The sequence below is a fragment of the Lutzomyia longipalpis genome, chromosome 1, assembly GCF_024334085.1.
Source record: "Lutzomyia longipalpis isolate SR_M1_2022 chromosome 1, ASM2433408v1".
NCBI classification, from domain to species: domain Eukaryota; kingdom Metazoa; phylum Arthropoda; class Insecta; order Diptera; family Psychodidae; genus Lutzomyia; species Lutzomyia longipalpis.
In genome coordinates, this window is record NC_074707.1 from 7,708,745 (window position 1) to 7,730,061 (window position 21,317).

The 21,317-nt window shown below is 39.6% G+C and overlaps 3 protein-coding genes across 3 annotated transcripts; 1 reads left to right on the forward strand and 2 right to left on the reverse strand.

The window, feature by feature from the left end:
• Positions 1–31: 31 nt before the first annotated feature.
• Positions 32–3,901, reverse strand: LOC129786718 (brachyurin-like). The gene is made up of 4 exons (XM_055821908.1): positions 3,490–3,901; positions 3,238–3,413; positions 561–715; positions 32–492 (listed from the first exon to the last, which is right to left on the reverse strand). Exons 1-4 carry the CDS (start codon positions 3,532–3,534, stop codon positions 98–100), a joined length of 771 nt encoding a protein of 256 aa, XP_055677883.1. The 5' UTR covers positions 3,535–3,901; the 3' UTR covers positions 32–97.
• A 580-nt stretch (positions 3,902–4,481) lies between these two features.
• On the forward strand, positions 4,482–14,316 carry LOC129786637 (pyruvate carboxylase, mitochondrial). Its single transcript, XM_055821766.1, has 8 exons — positions 4,482–4,873; positions 9,101–9,272; positions 9,350–10,239; positions 10,396–10,930; positions 11,001–11,088; positions 12,006–12,255; positions 12,323–13,836; positions 13,924–14,316. Exons 2-8 carry the CDS (start codon positions 9,177–9,179, stop codon positions 14,094–14,096), a joined length of 3,546 nt encoding a protein of 1,181 aa, XP_055677741.1. The 5' UTR covers positions 4,482–4,873; positions 9,101–9,176; the 3' UTR covers positions 14,097–14,316.
• Positions 14,317–14,668: 352 nt separating this feature from the next.
• On the reverse strand, positions 14,669–21,160 carry LOC129786682 (RAC serine/threonine-protein kinase). Its single transcript, XM_055821858.1, has 7 exons — positions 20,824–21,160; positions 17,877–18,541; positions 17,201–17,398; positions 16,979–17,130; positions 16,381–16,852; positions 15,549–15,692; positions 14,669–15,474 (listed from the first exon to the last, which is right to left on the reverse strand). The coding sequence occupies exons 2-7, from the start codon at positions 18,363–18,365 to the stop codon at positions 15,394–15,396; spliced, it is 1,536 nt and encodes a 511-aa protein (XP_055677833.1). The 5' UTR covers positions 18,366–18,541; positions 20,824–21,160; the 3' UTR covers positions 14,669–15,393.
• Between the last annotated feature and the right edge of the window lie 157 nt (positions 21,161–21,317).

The window sequence follows — 21,317 nt, forward strand, 5'->3', positions numbered from 1 at the left end:
TGGCAACACAGGTAAGACAAGAAGAAACACATTGGCTCATAAAATTCTGCTTTATTGCAATGAATTCATCATTGATCAACATTAATAGATCATCTTCCTAAAGCGCAATAGTTTGATGAATCCATGGGAGGTAGTGAGAGACACGGGTGTATGCAGATGGCCACTGGATGTGGCAGTTCTCAATGAGAATGGAATTGATGCCCACGAGCACTGGTTCACCACGATAGTACACGGTAAATCCACCACCAATGTCTCCGTTGCAGATGTTCACTGGAACACGATTATCACTGGCGCAGAAGTGATTGGGAGATACAATTTGGAAGATGCTGAGGCAGAAGGCATCTGGCTGTACGCGAACGTAGCCATAGCGAAGATTGTCCGAAGGTAGATTAACTGCACCACTGGTGAAGCCAAAGCCCAAGATGGTGCCCTGTTCATTCTGATAGGGCATAACAATATTTGTTGGCGGAAGAGCAATTGGATGCACACGAGCTGCAAGGAAATCACAAATACGGATTTTAGAGGTGGAGGAGAAAATTTAGAATTGGTTAGTAACTTGCCTGTGAAGACGAGTGGCGTGGGAAGAGTGATAATGGCAATGTCGTTGTTCCTCGTCGTTGGAACGTACTGAGGATTTGGAACAGCATTGGTGGACTCAATCCAAGTTAATTGATCTCGGAGGAAACTCCCATAGCCAACACGCCAACGGACAAAGCTGTAGGCAAGGAAAAGAAATTAAAAAAATTTAACTTTCATTTCCAATATGGTGGATTTTTAATTCTTCAAAAGTTTTAAAGTTTCCTTTTGAATAATTTACAGAATTTTAATAGAAAGTTTTCGGGACTTCAGGATTTCAAAAATTTAGCACACTGTCTTATTATTGTGATCTTAAGAAAAACTATAATATGATAATATTATCTATGAAAAATGTTTGTAATCTGCTATCTCTGCTATGTATTAAAATACAACATTAAAAATCATAAAATCTATTCTAAAAATGTATTTATTTCATCTCTTTCTATAATATAATTTTTCTCATAATTTCCATAAAGGATTCATATTTCTGCATGATTAAATAATATTTCTATGCATAAGAACCTAAACCTTAAGTTAACGCCTTAAGGGTCCTCAAAGAGGGAAATTTCATTTGAAAGTCGACACTTTGGCGCTGAGATCGTCTTAAACAAGGTTTTAAATACATAATTTAGAAAATTGTCTTCTTTCTGTAACGTCACTCGGTTACAAGGAAATCCGTTGGCTTGGCATCGTTTGCTTGAGCTAGTTGAGTTTAGTTTAGTGCTGGAGTTCGTAGCATTCGCATCGTTCTATATTTTGGGCATCTTAGAAAAAGTTTTATTCCTGAATTGTGTGGATTTGCAACTAAAATGTGAGTATCTTATATTTTTAAAAGAAAATTTTCCATAAAACTTAAAAAAATTGTGCTCGTGAAAAATTTGAATAGCGTCACTTAAGTGCGTCCATTATGAAGCATTTAACAAGACTTTAATGACTTTTTTTTCCTTTTTTAATTTTAGAATTGTTACTTCACGCAATTTTTCACCGAAACCATGGATCTAACTATCTATCTTCTTAACGATGACTGCTTATTTAACATTTTTTCTTATCTGGATATCAGAGATATCATCGCGGTTGGAAAAATATGCCCACGCTTCAAAATTATATCAAAGATGGTCATCAGACGCTACAAAGTTTTGGATTTCGATAAAATGGCTCTTACGCATCGAACATACTTTATGGATATATCGAAGCTTTTATCGCGCGTTGGAGAGTACATTCACACTTTCAAAGCATCGAAAGCATCATTTATAGGATATCGGCCTAAAGAAACACCATATTTGCAAACCAAATACATTCAAGGATGCAGAAACGTCCAAAGTATCTACCTGTATGGCTTTGATATGCGCGATGTACGCAAGCATCCTATAGTGTTTGAATCTGCTAAAAAGGCAGTAATATCCAAATGCTGGACTAAAGATAGAGACATACACATTATGTTCAGGCATGAGCAACTGGAGGTACTCAATGTCTCAAAAAATCCCAATATCAGAGGAAGTTTCCTTGGAAATCTTCGAGAAATCCAAGAGCTCAACTTATTTAGCTGCATAAACGTGACTTCTGGAAATTTCAAGATTTTTTGCGATTTAAATCCAAAAAATCTGCGCAGTCTGAATATTGTGTACTGCTGTGAAATTAAAGGATACAACCTGAGGATGATGGCTCAGAATTTCCTGAATTTGGAGGAGTTAGCAATTTCAAATGAATATACAATGGCTACAGCAGACGATTACTTATGCTTGGCAGAACTGCCCAAAATTACGAAACTCCAAATTTCGGGAAGCTACTTAAATAAGCATATCGACATAATGGATGCGTTTTTCAGACAGATTTGTGCCAAAAACCGCCTAAAGCGCTTGGAATTAACATATGTTATGATAAAAGAAAGTATTCTAGATTCAATGAGAAGACTCTCAAATCTGAATGTGCTGCAGATGATCGGCGTCACAAATTGCCGTGATTCTGTTCTGGACGCCATTTTCGATAGTAGCGAAACTCTTCAAGAGCTCATCATTCCCAGCTGCCGAGACGTAACAACGGGAAGCTTAATGCGTCTCTTCAACAGATGCCCCGCCCTCCGCTACATGAACTTGTATAAGTGTAGACAAATAAGTAAGTCCCTAATCAAAGAAATTGTGGAAATTCAAAAAGAAAAATCCACAACATTGGAGATCGTGATAAACTGCACAAGGGCTGAGAAACATCTCTTTGGATTAGATGAGGTTTCCCTCAAGAACATCAAGCTGACCACTAAAGTTTCTAAAGAACTAAATGCAATGCTTCTGTACTAAAATAAACGTACCTATAAATTTTAAACTAATCGTCTTTTATTAATTCTCTTAGCAAATATCGCAAAGGTTTTTGGCTCTTATCTGTTGAAAAGTCTTGAAAAATTCAAATTTTAATGAGGTTTCGAAAATGGCGGACAAGGCGTCATACTAATGATTACTTAATCACTATTTAATTGTTAAGAAGAAAAGATCTTCAAACTCTTAGAAAAAAAAAGGCTAAAAGTAAAGTTAATTATCATCCTGACTATACTAATCAGTTATCACTTAAATCCCAAGTTTGCGAAACCTTTAAAAAGGGCTTAAAATTCACTTGAAATTGTCGCGCAAGAATTTTTTCTTAAAGCACCTTCTTATCCTTCTACCAACTCACCCATGAACACATTGAGCTGATGTCAGGATATGAGTGCTCGTGATGATGGAACCTCCACCAAAGAATCCCAATTGTTGGGCATTGAAAAATTCCACAAGCACGTGGTGAGGGGTGTGGGTACCATTGGCTCCATTGATGACAAAGCCCTCAGGAGCAACATCAGACGTCACTAGACCCTGCAATGCACCAAATAAAAGTCAAATCACTAAACCTAAGAAACACCTTAGTTGCATTAGAGATGCTCAATGCTACCTCTGTGAGAGCCACTGCTAGAGCCAAGATCACGAGGAACTTCATTTTTCCACGAAAATTCACCAAAAAATAAACCAAATCAGTGATAGGTGGGTGGATTTTATAGATAGGTGGATATCTCAAAAAGAGATAAGCAGAATTTCGAAATGAGGTAGCTGAAAATCACAGGATTTCAACTCTCAGTGACTAATAAATTCCTTATCGCGGCCTATCGTCAGAGATTTCTTGACATGGCTGTGATTCGTTGTGAATACTCCATTGGCGCCAAAGAAGGTTTCCTGTCATTCCCCGAATTTGCATTTTGCAGCTTTCTCTGGAGAGTAATTGTCTCTTAAAAGAAGGTCTGGGGCATTAGCATAATTCTTCTTAAACTTGCGTTAAAAAATTATTCAATAAGGCAGGAGAGCTTTTGAAAGTTCTCGTAGTAACATAAAGTTAAGCAGATTTCGTGGAATTTAAATAAAGAATTCAATTAACTTAAAAATTAATTAAAAAGAGCTAAAGTTTATTATAATTGTTATTGTTGAAGTCTTAATTGTAATGAAAAAAATGAGAGTTCCTCAAAACTTTCCTTTATTCATGAAAGCCCAGCGAAAGCTCATAGCTTGCAAATAAAGTTTGAAGGAATGAAATAAAGTCTTTAAAAATCCTTTGTAATAAAATAAATAAATAAAAAACAGAGCTTTTAAAAGCTTACAAATGCATTTTGAACATAGCGTCGAATTAAATACCTTTAATTGATTTTCATTCAAGCTTTTTTTACGTACAATTTGTGAAAATTTCTCAAAGTCACTACATCAGAAACTTAGCTAAATACGACTGGGAAAAATTGATAAAACACATTAATCTAATTTTACTGAATTTTAGGTATTCTAGCTATGATTTGGCTGCCTCCAAAACAGAGAAGTAGCGAGAGAATTTCGAAAGAGAGCGAGAGAAATAAAATTAACTTCTCCTCATTTTCCCACCTAAATAATCATTCACGGAGCTTTATATGTGGTGGAGCACATTGGAGCAACATCGGAGACGAGTTGGTGGTGGCAGTCAGTATCGAACGGTCTCCGGCGAGAAGTGGAAGTTATTCCGGTAGAGAAATTGCGTATCAAGTGGAACTGGGCAGCTAAAGGAGTGGAAGTTTTGTGTGTCAAGAACATTTGAAAACTTTGTGAGATTCCTCTCGTGATCCCACATGAGCTTTGTGCGATAAGCCGTTGCCGGACGATTTGGGGCGTGCTTGCGGGGAAAGAGAGACTCCAAAGTGCAGACAAAAGTTCAGCAGACAAGAGAAACCGCTCAAGTGTCTGGACTTTGGCAAAAGCTCCCTGAAAAGAAGAAAAAAAAGCTCGTTGGGAATAATTACTGGAACACAAACGGTTGTGTCCTGGTAAGTTTCTCAGCCGGTGTGATGCATTGTTGCCTGGTGATAGGGTTCATTGGATGTCATTGAATGAACTCGCACGCCGTTACGTAATTTATTGGGATCATTGGGAGGTTATTGGAAAATCTCACGGCGAATTTGCATTCAGTCAGCCGGGTGGTGTGGATGTGTGTGTGTTGTGCAAGGGCAGCAGCACAAGGGAAGCTCTCTCCACAATAACCGGGAGAAGTGGCGAAAGCTTGAGGAAGGGCTGTTGGGCGCCAAAACTCATTCGTGAGACAGCCCCAAGAGAAGCTTTAGATTTGAGAGTGAGAGCAGTACAGCTCATCTTGCATCATCATTTTAATCCACAGAACAATATGGGAGTGAGTGAGATCCCAACATTTCTCTCCTCATTTCCCCACTATTCATTGACTTTTCTGTGGAGAAGCTCCTTCACTCACGCAAAACTGCAAAGCGCCTCACAACGTCCACAACGCACGACCGTCTGACCTCGCGCTTGCCACGCGTTTTGCAACTCTTTTTTTTGTTTACCTGGCAGAGAGGGAGAATAGGAGCTTAAGTTATGTATTTAAAAAAAAAATGTTAGAAAATGCACACCGTTGCGAAAGGAGGAATTACTGCGACGGTCACAGATTGAGTAAAAATGTTTTTGGAATTTTATGATTTTAAATGGTAAATTCCCCCTCTTGATGACATTGACCCCGAATCATTGGAGCATTTTTTTAGGAGGGGCCCTTTACTACTTTTACTGTTTACAATGCTTACTTTAAACATTGTAGAAAAAGAAGAGAAATTAAAATTATTTGAATCCTAAGAAAAATTTCATCTGTACATTCTTTGCCAGTCTTAACAGTTATGATCAGACACTAAAAGAAAATTTATGAAAAGCCTGATTAGATTTTCCAGTTATTAAATCTTGAAATAGATTATTTTGCAATAAAAAAAAATCACAGCTAAAAATGTACTAATCAGAATTTCTTTTTGAGTGTTTGATTTATCTTCATCACATCTTTGAATGGATATCATCGATTTTCATTGAAAAGGAGTTAACTCGTTTTTTTTTTGTGTGTATTCTTACAGAGAATTAAAAAAAAGAATCACAACTAAAAAGAATGAGAAATAGTGAGAGCTTTCTCATTTTCCACAAGACATGATTGTTTGCATTTTTAAGCAAATATTTGCTATCTTTTTCCAACTAGTCTCAGTGGAAAATGGAAAATCTGACGACTTTTATTTCTTTTTCAATTCTCTTCATAATAAAGAATATTCAGATCGATTTCTCGGATTAGAAATTATTCGTATAAAAATGGATAAACTCCTTTAGTTTATGAAATTGATTTTATATCATTTCTTTTCAATTTTAATTTCAGAATTCTATATTTGCGTCCACCATAGTCTAACAGACAGAATAGCAGCAAAAATTATTATTACTATAAATGATTGAAATTAAATATTATAATTTAATGCAAATATATTGCTATTTTTCGACTAAAATTATACTGGCCCACATCACATAATACCTAAATAGATTATAAATTTTGCTTTTATTTGCAATTAAAATATCTTCTTATTTGTGAAGGGTATGTACATTTAATTGCCTCGTAACACGTGCCCATGTACTATACGAAGAGTGCTTGTCTACAAAATATTTATAGATCACTATCTCTGCAATATATGAGCTACAAAATATTAATTTCTTTTCCCTCCCAGATTAATATTTTGCTATCAGGGGAGCTATTTAGCCACCAAACTGATAAACATTACATTTATTGCGAAGCGCGACTTTGAGGGCTTTACAAATCAATTTATTATTACTCCGTAAGGTAAAACGATTGATTTGTGGGTTCCTCGACATTGTGTGGAATCTTTGCGGTGCAACTGGAAAAACTCGTTGAGAGGTGCAAAGAAAAAAAATGTCTTCTGGAGAATTTTTTTTGGTCTATTTTTAGCTTTTGAAGAAGAAGAAAAAACTCTAAATGCTCCGGTGAAAGGAAATAAAAGAGCGTCGTAGTCAAAATATAATCTTTCCTCGCGACATGTGGATCATTCACGAGATATGCCGGCATTTTTCAAGGCTAAAGACTCGTTTTTATTGGAGGTGGGCCTCTCCAAAGTCCGCGCACCCAGCAGCAATATTAGTGGATGTGTGGGGCTTTTTTGCGACTCAAAGCTTCTTTGACCAGGCATGCGATAAAGCGGCAAAAGATGATAAGATGCGTGGAGCTTCTGGAGCAATCACCTCCTCCGGATGAAGTGTCCAAAAGCGATTTATGAATTCTTCTTTCTCCAAAACACGCACTTATAGAAGGTCGTTGCGTAATGATTATCAGTTTGACCTCTGGGGACCTCACGTATGCTTATAGAGCTCTCTCTATGCTCACTTCGAACGCTCCTCTCCGTATTGTGGCCCAATTTATGGCCTCCTCTAAATTGGAAGAGAGTCAAAAATGACTTGGCCAGTTATTTTCCCTCGTCACACATTATAAAATTATTCTTTATGATTATTATGTGTGAGTGCTTGTTATGCAATGATTTGAGCTATGCTTCGCACATCCCGACCTCAAGTGCTCCATGCAAGGTCTGCTCCATTGCGCTTTTCCGGTGTTCTTGCTTTCAAGATTCCCAAAAAAAATTAAATTCGTGTGCCAGTCTTGTGGCCAATAAAAGGTGATTTTTTCAAAGAATAATAATCGTGCAACTTTTTAGCTTTTTTGAGTCATTCTTCTTCGGTTTATTTGTTAGAAAAATTCACAAAAACTCATTTCGACTTTTGACCACGTTTTTTTTTGTATTAGCTTTTTCGCAATGCTAAAAAAACACGTGATAATTCATAAAAGCAATTTGATGAGGAATTTAGCCCCTAATTTGGATGAGGAGTAAACAAGTCATAGAAGATAAACTCTGGGCATGTTATTCGCATATAGAAAAAAAATCCAGCTGATTTGACTGATTTATATTTAAATATTTAATTAGGGGAGGCAAAGCCCGCTGTTGCTCACACCATTGGCGCATTCTCTTATCATGCTTTTCTTAATTTTTACTGCTAATTTGGAAATGGAGATTGTAGAAAAGAAATTGTGAAGGATTTTCGTCTCGCTGGATGTTTATCTATATAATAAAGAAAGGTCTGTTTGTTGGTAATCTTCCGTCGTGTTCGGCTATACAAATCTACACCGTTTGACCGATCGTGATGAAATTTGGCACAGAGGCTCCTTATATCAGGCGGTTTCGAGTGGCCGTATCCATTTTCCCCCCGAAGCCCCCCTTCAGGTAGTCCCCATATAACTCTCATGCAGTTTTTGCGAATTTTTGAATTTGGCGCCGGAACTGTTGTATGAAAATGATTTCTTCTCTTTGCGATTTTTTTTTCTTTTGGAATTGATGAAAACTCTCCATCTATATAATAAAGAAAGGTCTGTTTGTTGGTAATCTTCCGTCGTGTTCGGCTATACAAATCTACACCGTTTGACCGATCGTGATGAAATTTGGCACAGAGGCTCCTTATATCAGGCGGTTTCGAGTGGCCGTATCCATTTTCCCCCCGAAGCCCCCCTTCAGGTAGCCCCCATATAACTCTCATGCAGTTTTTGCGAATTTTCGAATTTCGCGCCCGAAATGTTGTATGAAAATGATTTCTTCTCTTTGCAAATTTTTCTTCTGGATTGTATGAGTGGCCCCAATCTGCTTATAAATCATCACAATCTTTTTCTCTCCAAAATTTGCGCGAAGCGCAAAACCCCCCGCGAAGCGGGGCGAGGAAAATTGGAGCGAAGCGACAATTTACCTCGTTTTAACATATCGTTCAGCGACTTTTGAGAGTCGGATTTATGGAATTTTATTTTTCTTTAATTATACTTTGCAATAAAGTTTAATTTGAAAAGAATTTTTGATTAAATTCTCTTTTCTTTCTCTCTAAAAAAATATTTTTTAAGTCTTTTTATTATGAAAAAACTTCTTAATTTTATTAACGTCCGTTGAGTTGTAAAAATCAAAGCAACAAGACGTTTATAAATAAGTTTTCAAGTGAAAATATAGCCAAAAAGGATAAATTGTTTCAAATTTATATCTTTTTAAGGCATCTTAAATAAAAGTAAATTAAATGTGGAAGCAGAAGAAGAGTCCGCAAGTTCATTGAATTGCACATTCGAGGAGTAAAACTTTTGCCAAATGATTTAGCAGAAGATTTATGCACAGAAAATCTTATTCAAAGTTTTCTTTTTCTTATTTTAGGAGGCAAGAAAACTTCTTACGGAGAATTAATTAATTAGAGAATTTGGTAAGAAAAAATCCACGCAGCCTTTACAAGATGTCTATGTGCGGTGTTCAGCGTGCTCTCGAACGGATGCAGCGTGTGTCGAAAGTAAAGATCTGGTCAATTGCCAGGAATGGATATTCAACGAAGGTGAGTCAATGCCCTCACATCGGCATGTTTGTTAGATGCACATAAGAGACGCTAATGAGTTAATTTCTACCTCACAGGTGGAGTACAAACCAATTCGATCGGTTTTGGTGGCAAATCGCGGTGAGATTGCCATCAGAGTGTTCAGAGCATGCACAGAATTGGGCATTAAGAGTGTTGCCATCTACTCGGAACAAGATAAAATGCACATGCACAGGCAGAAGGCAGATGAATCCTATTTGGTGGGAAAGAATCTACCACCAGTGGAGGCATACCTCAACATTCCGGAAATAATACGCGTTTGCAAGGAGAATGATGTGGATGCCGTTCATCCGGGCTATGGTTTCCTCTCGGAGCGCAGTGACTTTGCCCAGGCTGTGATTGATGCTGGGTTGCGCTTTATTGGGCCCTCGCCGAAGGTTGTGCAGCAGATGGGAGATAAAGTGGCTGCCAGGAAAGCAGCTATTGAAGCTGGGGTGCCAATTGTGCCGGGAACAGATGGCCCTGTGACGACAAAAGAGGAAGCCTTGGATTTCTGCAAGCGCTACGGATTGCCGGTGATCTTCAAAGCAGCCTACGGTGGTGGTGGTCGAGGGATGAGAGTTGTGAAGCAAATGGATGAAGTTGAGGAGATGTTTATGCGTGCTAGCTCCGAGGCGAAAGCTGCCTTTGGCAATGGAGCAATGTTCATTGAGAAGTTCATTGAGCGCCCCCGGCATATTGAGGTACAACTTCTGGGTGACAAGGCAGGCAATGTTGTGCACCTGTACGAACGAGACTGCTCCGTCCAGAGGAGGCATCAGAAGGTTGTGGAAATTGCTCCAGCTCCGAGATTGCCCATAGAAGTCAGGGACCGTATGACAGAGCATGCTGTTCGTCTGGCTAAGCATGTTGGGTACGAAAATGCTGGAACTGTTGAGTATCTAGCTGATGAAACGGGCAATTTCTACTTTATCGAAGTCAATGCTCGGTGAGTTTATCTTTAGCCACGCGTAGGGGATTAATTAAATTCCATTAACTCTCTGCATGCAATTTTCTCATCCACTTCTAAAAATATCCACAATCGATGGAAGGATTCTTAATTAATTCTAAAGGACATATTTTTCTTTCATTTTATTTCATGTAGACTCCAAGTTGAGCACACTGTGACTGAGGAAATTACAGGAATCGACTTGGTGCAGTCACAGATCCGTGTGGCAGAGGGTATGACCCTACCGGAACTGGGCTACACGCAGGATAATATTAAACCCCAAGGATATGCCATACAGTGCCGTGTGACGACTGAAGATCCAGCAAATGATTTCCAACCCAGTACAGGACGTTTGGAGGTCTTCCGTTCGGGTGAGGGAATGGGAATTCGTCTGGATAGTGCCTCAGCGTATGCCGGTGGAATTATTTCACCCTACTACGACTCCCTACTTGTCAAAGTAATCTCCCACGCATCGGATTTGCAATCATCAGCTGCAAAGATGAATCGTGCATTGCGAGAATTCCGTATCCGTGGTGTTAAGACAAACATCCCCTTCCTACTTAATGTGCTGGAGAATCAAAAATTCCTCAATGGTGTCCTGGATACGTACTTTATTGATGAACATCCACAACTCTTTAAGTTCCAACCATCACAGAATCGTGCTCAGAAACTTCTCAACTACCTCGGAACGGTGGGATTTCCCTAAAGAATCTTATTGCTTTTTGAATGATTAATTAAAATTTTCTTTTTTATTCTTTTAGGTCTTGGTGAATGGACCACAAACACCTCTTGCTACAAAACTAAAACCCGCTGATGGTGTCCATCCTCATGTTCCAGATGTTGATTTAGGTAAGTTGCTTCTGTTCCTGATTGCTTTTAATTTCTTCCCCTAACTTTCCCGCGTTTTTAATTAATTCAATCACTTCTAAAAGCTCGTGTTTTCCTCTGTCAATATTCTCTGTAAGATCTTTCTATTGATTAAGATAAAGGTTCTTCAGTATGAAAAATTCTTAAAAATATTCTTAAGCATTAAATATTCATTATAATCAGCTTTAAAATACAAAAACAATTATTTTTATTTATTTTTTATATTTCATACTAAATGACCTTTGTCTATATTAAATTTATTTTGTAATGTTGAGAGATAGGCAAGCAAAGAAAAATTCTAATTCATATCACTAAATGACGACGTCAGGTCGTAAAAAGTAATTCTCCGCAAAAGTTGATTGTGAATGTGTGTCAATGAAAATGAGATCATTATATTTTCTCAAAAGACTTTTGCGCATTTTAAATTTAACTCTTTTTTTTCTACAACACGAGATTCTCTCGTGCAAGTAACGTGCTTTTAGCAAAATAATAATTTAACAATCAACAAAGAACGAATATAATTCTTTTCTCACAAAAAATTACACGCAAATATTTTTTGTGGTGGTGATGGATACATTTTTGTTGCAGGAAAAGGTAAAAATTTGTAATGTGATTGAAAATCTATTATTGTTCTCTCTTTTAATTATTCTTTGCCTGTTTTCTGTCTTTTTCTTGTCTTTTTTTCTGTTTTTTGTCCTAACTTCTGCTTCCTTTTTCTAGGCGAACAAGAAAATTCCGCTCCTTTTGATCTCTATAAACCACGTAAAAATCTTCATTTTTTCATTATAATTTTAATGCTTCTTCATTAATTTATTTTCTTGGTGTAGCTTTTTGTCAAATTTTGCGCTGAGATGATGAAGAAATTGAAACTTTTCTATTTTCATTGTTTGGGCATGTAGCTGTTCCACCACCACCTGGGCTACGGGATATACTAAAGACTCAGGGCCCAGAGGGTTTTGCAAAGGAAGTACGTGCCCGGAAGGAGCTCCTGCTGATGGACACAACGTTCCGTGATGCACATCAGTCACTTCTGGCCACGCGAGTGAGGACACACGATCTTCTGAAGATCTCACCATTTGTCGCCCACAGATTCAACAATCTCTATTCCTTGGAGAACTGGGGTGGAGCCACATTCGACGTTGCCCTCAGGTAAACATCTCCAGAGGCCTTAATTTAGGATCTTTAACGTTAAATAATTTTAATTTCTTCCTTCCAGATTCCTCCATGAGTGCCCTTGGGAGCGACTTGAGGAGATGCGTAAGCAAATCCCCAATATTCCCTTCCAGATGCTCCTTCGTGGTGCAAATGCAGTCGGCTACACCAACTACCCGGACAATGTTGTGTACAAATTCTGTGAACTCGCCGTACAGACTGGAATGGATATTTTCCGTGTCTTTGACTCCCTCAACTATTTGCCAAATCTTATTCTGGGCATGGAAGCTGCCGGGAAAGCTGGTGGTGTCGTGGAGGCAGCCATTTCCTACACTGGAGACGTGAGTGATCCCACAAAGAAAAAATACGACCTCAAATACTACGTCAATTTGGCCGATGAACTCGTCAAGGCGGGTACCCATGTGTTAGCCATTAAGGACATGGCGGGTCTGCTGAAGCCCAATGCTGCACGTCTTCTCATTTGTGCCATACGCGATAAACATCCCGACATTCCCATCCACATTCACACGCACGATACCTCGGGTGCGGGTGTTGCTGCCATGCTGGCATGTGCTGAAGCTGGAGCGGATGTTGTGGACGTTGCCGTGGATTCCATGTCGGGGATGACGTCGCAACCGAGCATGGGAGCTGTTGTGGCATCCCTGCAGGGCACTACTGCTGATACACGCTTCAATTTGCCCGATATTTCGGAATATTCAGCCTATTGGGAACAAACACGTACGCTGTATGCACCATTTGAGTGCACAACCACCATGAAGTCCGGGAATGCGGATGTTTACATGAATGAGATTCCAGGTGGGCAGTACACAAATCTCCAATTCCAAGCGTACTCTCTTGGGCTTGGGGACTTCTTTGAGGATGTCAAGAAGGCCTACCGGGAGGCAAATCTCCTCCTTGGAGACATCATTAAGGTCACCCCGTCGTCCAAAGTTGTTGGAGATTTGGCTCAATTTATGGTGCAGAATAAACTTACGGCACAACAGATTATTGACAAGGCGGAGGAGCTCTCTTTCCCCAAATCTGTGGTGGAATTCCTTCAGGGTGCCATAGGAACGCCTCATGGGGGCTTCCCGGAACCACTGAGATCGCGTGTCCTTAAGGATATGCCACGTGTCGAGGGGCGTCCCGGAGCAGCGCTTGGGGACTTTGATTTTGGCACTCTTAAGAAGGAATTGAAGGAATCTCATGCTCAGGTGACGGATCGCGATGTTATGTCAGCTGCCCTCTATCCACAAGTCACGAATGACTTCCTCACATTCCGTGACACCTACGGGCCGGTTGATAAGCTCGATACACGCATCTTCCTCACGGGCCCCAAGGTTGGGGAGGAGTTTGAGGTGGCGCTGCAGAAGGGTAAAATGGTGCACATCAAGACACTGGCCATGGCAGAAGATCTTACGCCAAATGGTGAACGGGAGGTCTTTTTTGAGCTCAATGGGCAGCTGCGATCGGTGCTTATTCGCGATAAGGAAGCAGTTAAGGAGCTTCACATCCACCCCAAGGCCAACAAGGGGAATAAGAGTGAAGTTGGGGCTCCAATGCCGGGAACTGTTATTGGTGAGTCTCAGCATTTCCCTTTCTCGCAAAGAACTTTAATGAATCTTAATCACTTTTTTTTTTTTTTTTTAAATTAAATCCCAACAGATATTCGAGTGAAGGAGGGTGATCACGTTGAGAAGGGTCAACCACTTGTAGTACTTTCAGCCATGAAGATGGAGATGGTGGTACAATCACCAAAGGCAGGCACAGTGCAGAAGCTTGAGATCAGCAATGGCATGAAACTCGAGGGTGAAGATCTAATCCTCGTACTCGATTGAACGTAAAGGGAAAAGAAAAAAACATGGAAAGACTCTTTCTTACAAATCGGCATCTTCCAGAGAGACTTGTTTAGGTTTTTAGGTGATGATATTTTTATACTTGTTGATGAATCCAAAATTATACAATTGTTTTGTTTGTCCGCGCGCATTTTTTTTTGTTTTTTGCTATCAAACCAATAAAATTGTATATCAAACTGTTGAATAAAAAAAAATCAATGGACCTTTGTCGTTTTTTTTCATTCACTCTGACGCACTCACAGAAATGAAAAACACGCACAAATTTTTCTCAATACAAAGAAAATATATTTCGTTAAATTTTTTTTGGGGTTTCTTTTTTTCTCTTTCACTTTTTTCCGTCCCTTCTCTGTGTGCCTTCTTCAGCATTTTCCTCTTTTCACTTTCTCTGTGTTTTTTTTTCTCCTTTTAACTTCCCAACACACGACACGGAGAGTGCAAAAAGTGTTTTTTTTTCATTATTTTTATCAATATAGATTTTCATCTTTTTTTTTTTTTTTGAGGAAAACAAGCTAAATTCCTTGCATTAATTTTGATGGGGAATCCTTAAAAGTTACGCATTTTATCTCATCTTAAATTTTAATATATATACGTTTTTAATGCCAATTTTTAATGCCTAAAATGGGGTTTTTTCTTCACCCCGCGTTTTTAAACTCTTCTCACATTCTCGCACTCTTTATTTTATTTATCTTTTCTTTTTAAATATTTTTTTCTCCTTTTCCACCCAAAAGTTCTTCCTCCCTTTGTTGCTCTATGTGCGGCCCAGAGAGTTGCAAATCCACCATCATGACACCCCCTCCCATACAATGATAGTCAATTTATGCAAAAAAAAAATCTCAACTCAAAACAGAATTGAAAATGAAAATATTTCTATACAATTCAATGGCTGACTCCTCACATCATTTCAGATGCAAGAATATCTAACGTTTTTTTTTCTTTTATTTTATTTGGTGGCTTCAAAATCGCCCCAATGGATCACATGCAGTACTTTCTGTTGGTATCATCAGATGAATTTGCACAGCCCCTCGTCTATTTCCCACCCCAATCAATGATTTGTCTTCCTCCCTGGGCCCCAAAATGTGCAAAAACCAAAAAAAAACCCTCACGCGCAAAAATAAATTGTTTTTTACCTTTTGCCTCCAGTCCGGCTCTCTCTCTCTCTCAGTTGCATTTCCGCGGGTAACTCCTTACACCGCAAAACATGTCGAGGCCTCCCTCTGCTGTAACGTATGAGAGAAAGGACATCCCAAAAAAAAGCGTTTTCTGGGGAAGTTTAATGTGTTCACTGCATCGACGTTAGGCTGGCCGAGCTGCTAATGTGGGAGGATGTGCCCAATGTTGAGGCCATATCTTGATACGTGAACTAAATGTGCGAGAGATTGGATTTTTCTTTATTTATTCCGAATCCGCACAATGGGGGGAAAAATCAAAAATCACCTGCGGAAAGGGTTCCTCCGGAATAGAGCCAAGAGGTGCTGCGCCATCAGGTGGTGTCAGCTCCACACTCTCACCCGTGAATTCCGAGTCAAAGTAGCGTGTATCTGTGTCATTTGTCACTTGAGGTTTAAATGGTGGAGGAATCTGCAAAGAAAAGATAAGAAAATGGTTAAAAATTGCCGAAATTTTGCATAATTTTTAATCATAAATAAAACTAAAAAGTTTAATCAATGGTACAATCGAAAGGGCACCTATCTCGCATCTTAGATGTCATCGATTCGAGTACAGAAGACGAGAACTTTTTTCTTTGCAAAACTTTAAACTAAAAAACTATTTTAAATCTTGAAGCTAGTTTTAAAAAGATTTTAAAATAAAAGTATAAGTAAAGTTTATACGTCAATGAAATTTCGCAAAATTTTCATTGAGATTCCTTCGTTTTTTTTTTTTCATTTTGATATGCGATTCTATGAATGAATTTGCCCTTGAAAGATCACACAATTCACTCAGATATTGGCAAATATATAAATTCAATCGCTATATATTATGTACGGAATTTAATGTTGATTCGATTGAAGGCGCCAATATGAAATCGGCAACGCAGGGGGAAAAAATTGATAAAATATCAACTGTTGGAGCATGAAAAACATTTTAGAAAATAAGCATAAACAATACGTCGTGAGAATCGACTGATTAGATTATGGGGTCTGTGTGCTGCTGCTGAAGCTAAACTTTTGCCGCATATTCCGGGTGAAAAGTTAAATTGTGTGGATTCTATTGCGGAGCTGTGCTGGAGACTGAAATGCTAAAGGAAAGAACGGAAAAAAAGACTCACCTTTTTCTGTTCTAAATCAGTCCAATTGATGCTGGCAAAGAAGGGATGTGCCTGGATTTCTTTAACATCTTCCGGGCCACCACCTAATCTCTGCGATGGGATTTTGGCAAGGAAGCCCGTTAGGAGACTCCGAGCTTCTTGCGATATACTCCGCGGGAATCGCACCTCCTCCATGAGAATGAGGGCAAATAGGACATCGTGATCGCGATTGTAGAAGGGTAGCCGACCGATGATCATCTCATACATTACAACACCCGTTCCCCACCAATCCACCGCACGTCCGTAGTCATTGTCCTCGAGCACCTCCGGCGCTAGGTACTCCGGGGTACCGCAGAAAGTCTTTGTTGTCCTCCCATACGTGATGTCCTCCTTGCAGAGGCCAAAGTCCGCAATTTTGATGTGCCCATCCTTGTCCAGGAGTAAATTCTCCAACTTTAAGTCCCGATAGATGATACCCTGAGAATGCAAGTACCTGTGCAAAAAAAATCAAAATATTATTTTTCCCTTCATTTCATTTATCTTCCTTCAATTGGAAAATTTTTCTATCCAATCAGAAATAAAAAAAAAATCAAAAACTCTCAAATCTACTTAAGCTCACCCGAGAGCTGAAATGATTTCAGCACCATAAAATCGTGTCCTATCCTCGGAGAAGACACGATCCCTGCTAAGGTGGAAGAACAATTCCCCACCATTGACGTACTGCATCACGAAGCAGAGTCTGTCGGCAGTTTGAAATGAATATTTGAGGGACTGCAAAGAAAGGATAATTTCATTGTAAATAAACATCCGGGAAGTGAAACAAGAACTTTTTTCTTCTTACAATTAAAAAGGGATGATTTGTCGTCCTGAGAACTCTATTTTCTGTCAATGTGTGCGCCACTTCGTCCTTCTGTATGATGACCTCTTTCTTCAGTATCTTTATTGCATACAGCTTTGCTGTTGCTTTCTCACGACACAAAATCACCTTTCCAAACGTTCCCTTACCCAACACCTTAAGGAACTCAAAGTTTTCCAGTGTCTGAAAAATTAAAAGCGAATTGATCAGTTTTTTTAGCCCAGTGAGGCTGTTTAAATCTCGAAAAATTCTATTTTCTATTTAATTATTTTTTTTTTATTAATCCAAACAAAAAAAAAATAATGCATAACCCCGCCAATGAATCCCAGAAACTGAAAACCCATCAAACCCTATGCAAATTCGCCCCACCGCGATGATTTCTTGGTGGTAAAATATCTTTTCCAGCAATACCAGCAAAGTATTCAAATTCTCATTAATTTAATGAAGCAATAAAGTCAAAATATAAAACGCCAATTAAAGCATTTTCTCTACACTCAAAAATAAAACTACCAACAGATTTGCATCTGTTTTTACGACCCCTCTCATTTCATTCCTTCATAAATTTCTTTCGTCGCGTTTTGGAATGCAATGTAAACACAGAAAAAATGCCCAAAAAGGATTCCCGGCAAGAAAAATAAATAAATAAATGAGAGGTACTTACGACTTTCTTCTTTCCGCTCGCCTTTACGGACGTCGTTCCCTGCACGGAGAACTTCTCCGAGAACTCATCTTCAGCAATCGATGCCATATCCACGTCAATCATATCCGTGGTTGTGCAGGAGGTGTCACCAATTTCGCGTAGCCTTGTGGCCACATAGCGTATAGCATCCACCCACTCCTGCCGCTCTCGATCCGTCTCAACGTGGAACATTCGCTCAATTACGGTTGTGAGCTGGAGGCCGCGTATGATGAATGTGAAGGGCTTTGGTCGATCCATCGACATTATTTGGCAATCTTTCACTGTGAAATTATTGAGACGCTCCGCGGGTGCCGAAGTGTCGGGGCGCGTTTTGTAGCCCATCAGGGTGCCATCGTTACGCAGCACAAAGTACCGCGATCGCCAATTTTTTATGTGCTCACCGCGCTTAAACAGCCAGCCTTCTTTCACCACAGCCGCCTCCGGGGAGCCACTAAATGTGGCCGCAGACATTGCGTCGCTTCTTTTTCTTATTTATTTAAATTTAACACACTTGCAGCAGAAGCAGCTTCTCTTAGCAAGTTTCCTTGTCAGAGGATCCGAGCGCTTATTGCACCTCACACGCCGTCAATGTGCTGTGCATCCTTCTACGTCCCACGCAGGGTTCAACGTGTCGCGCCGTTTTTGTCCTGCAGATTGAAGAGAATGAAATGTGCGTGTGAGTCAATGCACCATTTTTTTTCTTTTTGTATGTGGGCATCGCAAAATTGCGGGCAAACGGAAAAGTCGGTTTGGCAAAAATTAAACACACCATGAGAGTGTGAGCATTAATTTTGTAACCATTGCGGAGAATTTTGACACAGAAATAGCTCATGGCCTAGTTTTTTTCTTCTTCACTCCTCACACCGCCGGCTGTCGTGGTGCAACAGTGGCACACACGGTAAACATTCCAAACAACGTGAACTCCTAATTGCTTGTCTTTCTCTCTTTTAGCTGAACTGTACAGTCTGTGGGTAGTTCGCACTGAAAGCTTTTCCCAAAATTTAGGAAATTGTATCTTAAGTATTTTCTTCAGGGGAAACTTCTTGATAATGGGGATTAGACGATGACTATGGAGTTGCCGGCCAGGCAGAGGAATTTAAATTTTCCCCCTAGGACAATTTAGGTTACAAGACTGATACCCTAGATTAGATATTGAATGATTCTGAGAAGAAGTACGATTTTTAAGAAACGGAACAAATAGCCAGACGAACATTACAGTCTTAAACCTTCTAGGATTTTAGGCTTTCTAGACAAATAAAAGACAGAATAATAGTTAAAAGCTAGACAAGATTTAGAGACGAATTAGGCCTTAATGTCTTTGGGAGAAGTGGGAAATATCTTAATGATTTTGGAGTTCATATTTAAAACATAAAAATCTTAGAAGGAATACTTCAATAAATCTTCCAATTTCTTCATTTTTTTAAAATTTTATTTTAGGGATCCTTAAAAAATCTTTCATAAAATGATAAATTAATCACAGAACTCGATAGATTATTGAGTCAAATTCACCCCATTTGACAGTATGTCTCATTTTATCTAATTTCTAAAGAGACCCACGAAGAGTCTGGAATTTTTCATAAGAAAAACAAAGAAGGAATCACAGCTAAAATTAATAAAAGTACAGCAAACAAGGACTTCCTCAAACGACCCTCTAATAAGCGAGAGAAGAAAAAATAAGCATTAGAAACTACGCACATAAGTTGTACTATCTCTTCCACTCAACACAAATCTCTTGGAAAAACTTGTTATAGAAAACCCAGAGAGCTTACATACGGAGATTAAGCGTTGATTTCTAATCCTCAATACTCCACAAGTTAATCCTAAACTTGCGTCTGATTTTAGCTCCTCTGCAGTATGTGTCACCAATAAAAACTATGTATGAAGTCACTTCTAGCCACGAGAAGAGCGCCAGCAAAACAGCTAAAGTACTCGTCGAAAATACTCACGGAAAATGAATGGATTTGTTGTGTAAATATTGAATTGAGGCCCATTACTCATCTCTGGGGGCGCGAGAGAGCGCAGAAAAGGTCTGTTGTGAGTGCCACTAGAACTTTACTGAGCGGGACTCTGTTTATGTTTTTTTTCCTTCCGTGGATCCTCTTCCATGTCATTCTAACTGGCATTAATCCTACAGTCAGTGACATCCGTTATGGAGCACTGATGCCCCCGAGAGGCTTTCAATTCCTCCAATGCGTCACTTCCGGGCCATGTTTTCATCTCAATACATTATAGATTATTACCCATAGACCCAGACGACGTATGCAGTAATGAGATTTTCAGATTGGCCATAATTTTAATAGAGATTTGATTTTTTTTTCTGTCCAGCAGAAAATGTGAATCTCTTGCATCTTTCTCTAATTGCTCTTGACTTTAGTGAAATATATATGTCCGGAATTACCCAAAGTTAAGCAGGATGAGATCAGAAAATTAATTAAAAAAGTCTTATTAAAAAAATATTAATGACAACACAGTTCCAGATGAATGGCAATAGCTGTGACTTTCCAGTGGGCAATTGGGGTCACAACGCAGTCTCTCTCTTCTCATTTGGGGGGACTGTGTGCTGTTTGTGCGGCCAAAACAACCCCAAGAGAGGCAAATCGATGGGAAAGTCGTGCCATGTTATTTTGCCACTCTCGCGCCATGCACGAGCCACGTGATTGATAGAGGCGCGACAGAGTCCTGACCCCGCTAGCAGGGGGCACGGGGGCCACACCGTCCCCCGGATGTTGTACGAGGTGCGCCGTGGGCGGAAGCTCTCGCGATCGCGTAGCTATTTTTCACACTCCGTGGCCCCATTTTCGCCCGAGAGCCAGACACAACAACACCGCGATGGCGGATGAAGCGCGACGCGGGGACGTTCATTCATAAAATAGGAACCATCTCCCCTCACTTGGTGGTGTTCACTCACAACACGGGGGCACACACTTACCTCCTCCAGATCAGGCAGCAGCTTGTTCTCCGTTTGTGGGGTGGGAGATGCTGAGAATTGGGGCACTGCGACACAAAATTTATCCCAAACTGCGCGATGCTTTTTTTCTTTTTGGAAAATGCCACCACAACTTTCACTCGCCGTCTCCGCCCGCAATCACGTCCGCATTCCAGGCGTCTCAATGGTCTATCCTTCTTCACGCAGCAACAACACGGGAGCACTTTAATGCCACTTTTTGGGGGATTTTTGGGAAGATTTTATTTGGTGGAGAGAAAAAATGCACTTCAAGCAAAATATACGGGTGTCCAATAATAACACTCACAGACTGGCTTTTCCTGGATTTTTTTCGAGGTTAAAATGCAGGTAAATCATGGGCAGCCCAATGTGAATTACATTTTCCGTTATGGGTTTAAAAATTCATCAGGAATTTTCACGATCTTTGAACTCTGCCCAGGATTTCCACGGAATAGGATGTTTCTTATAATCAGGAAGAA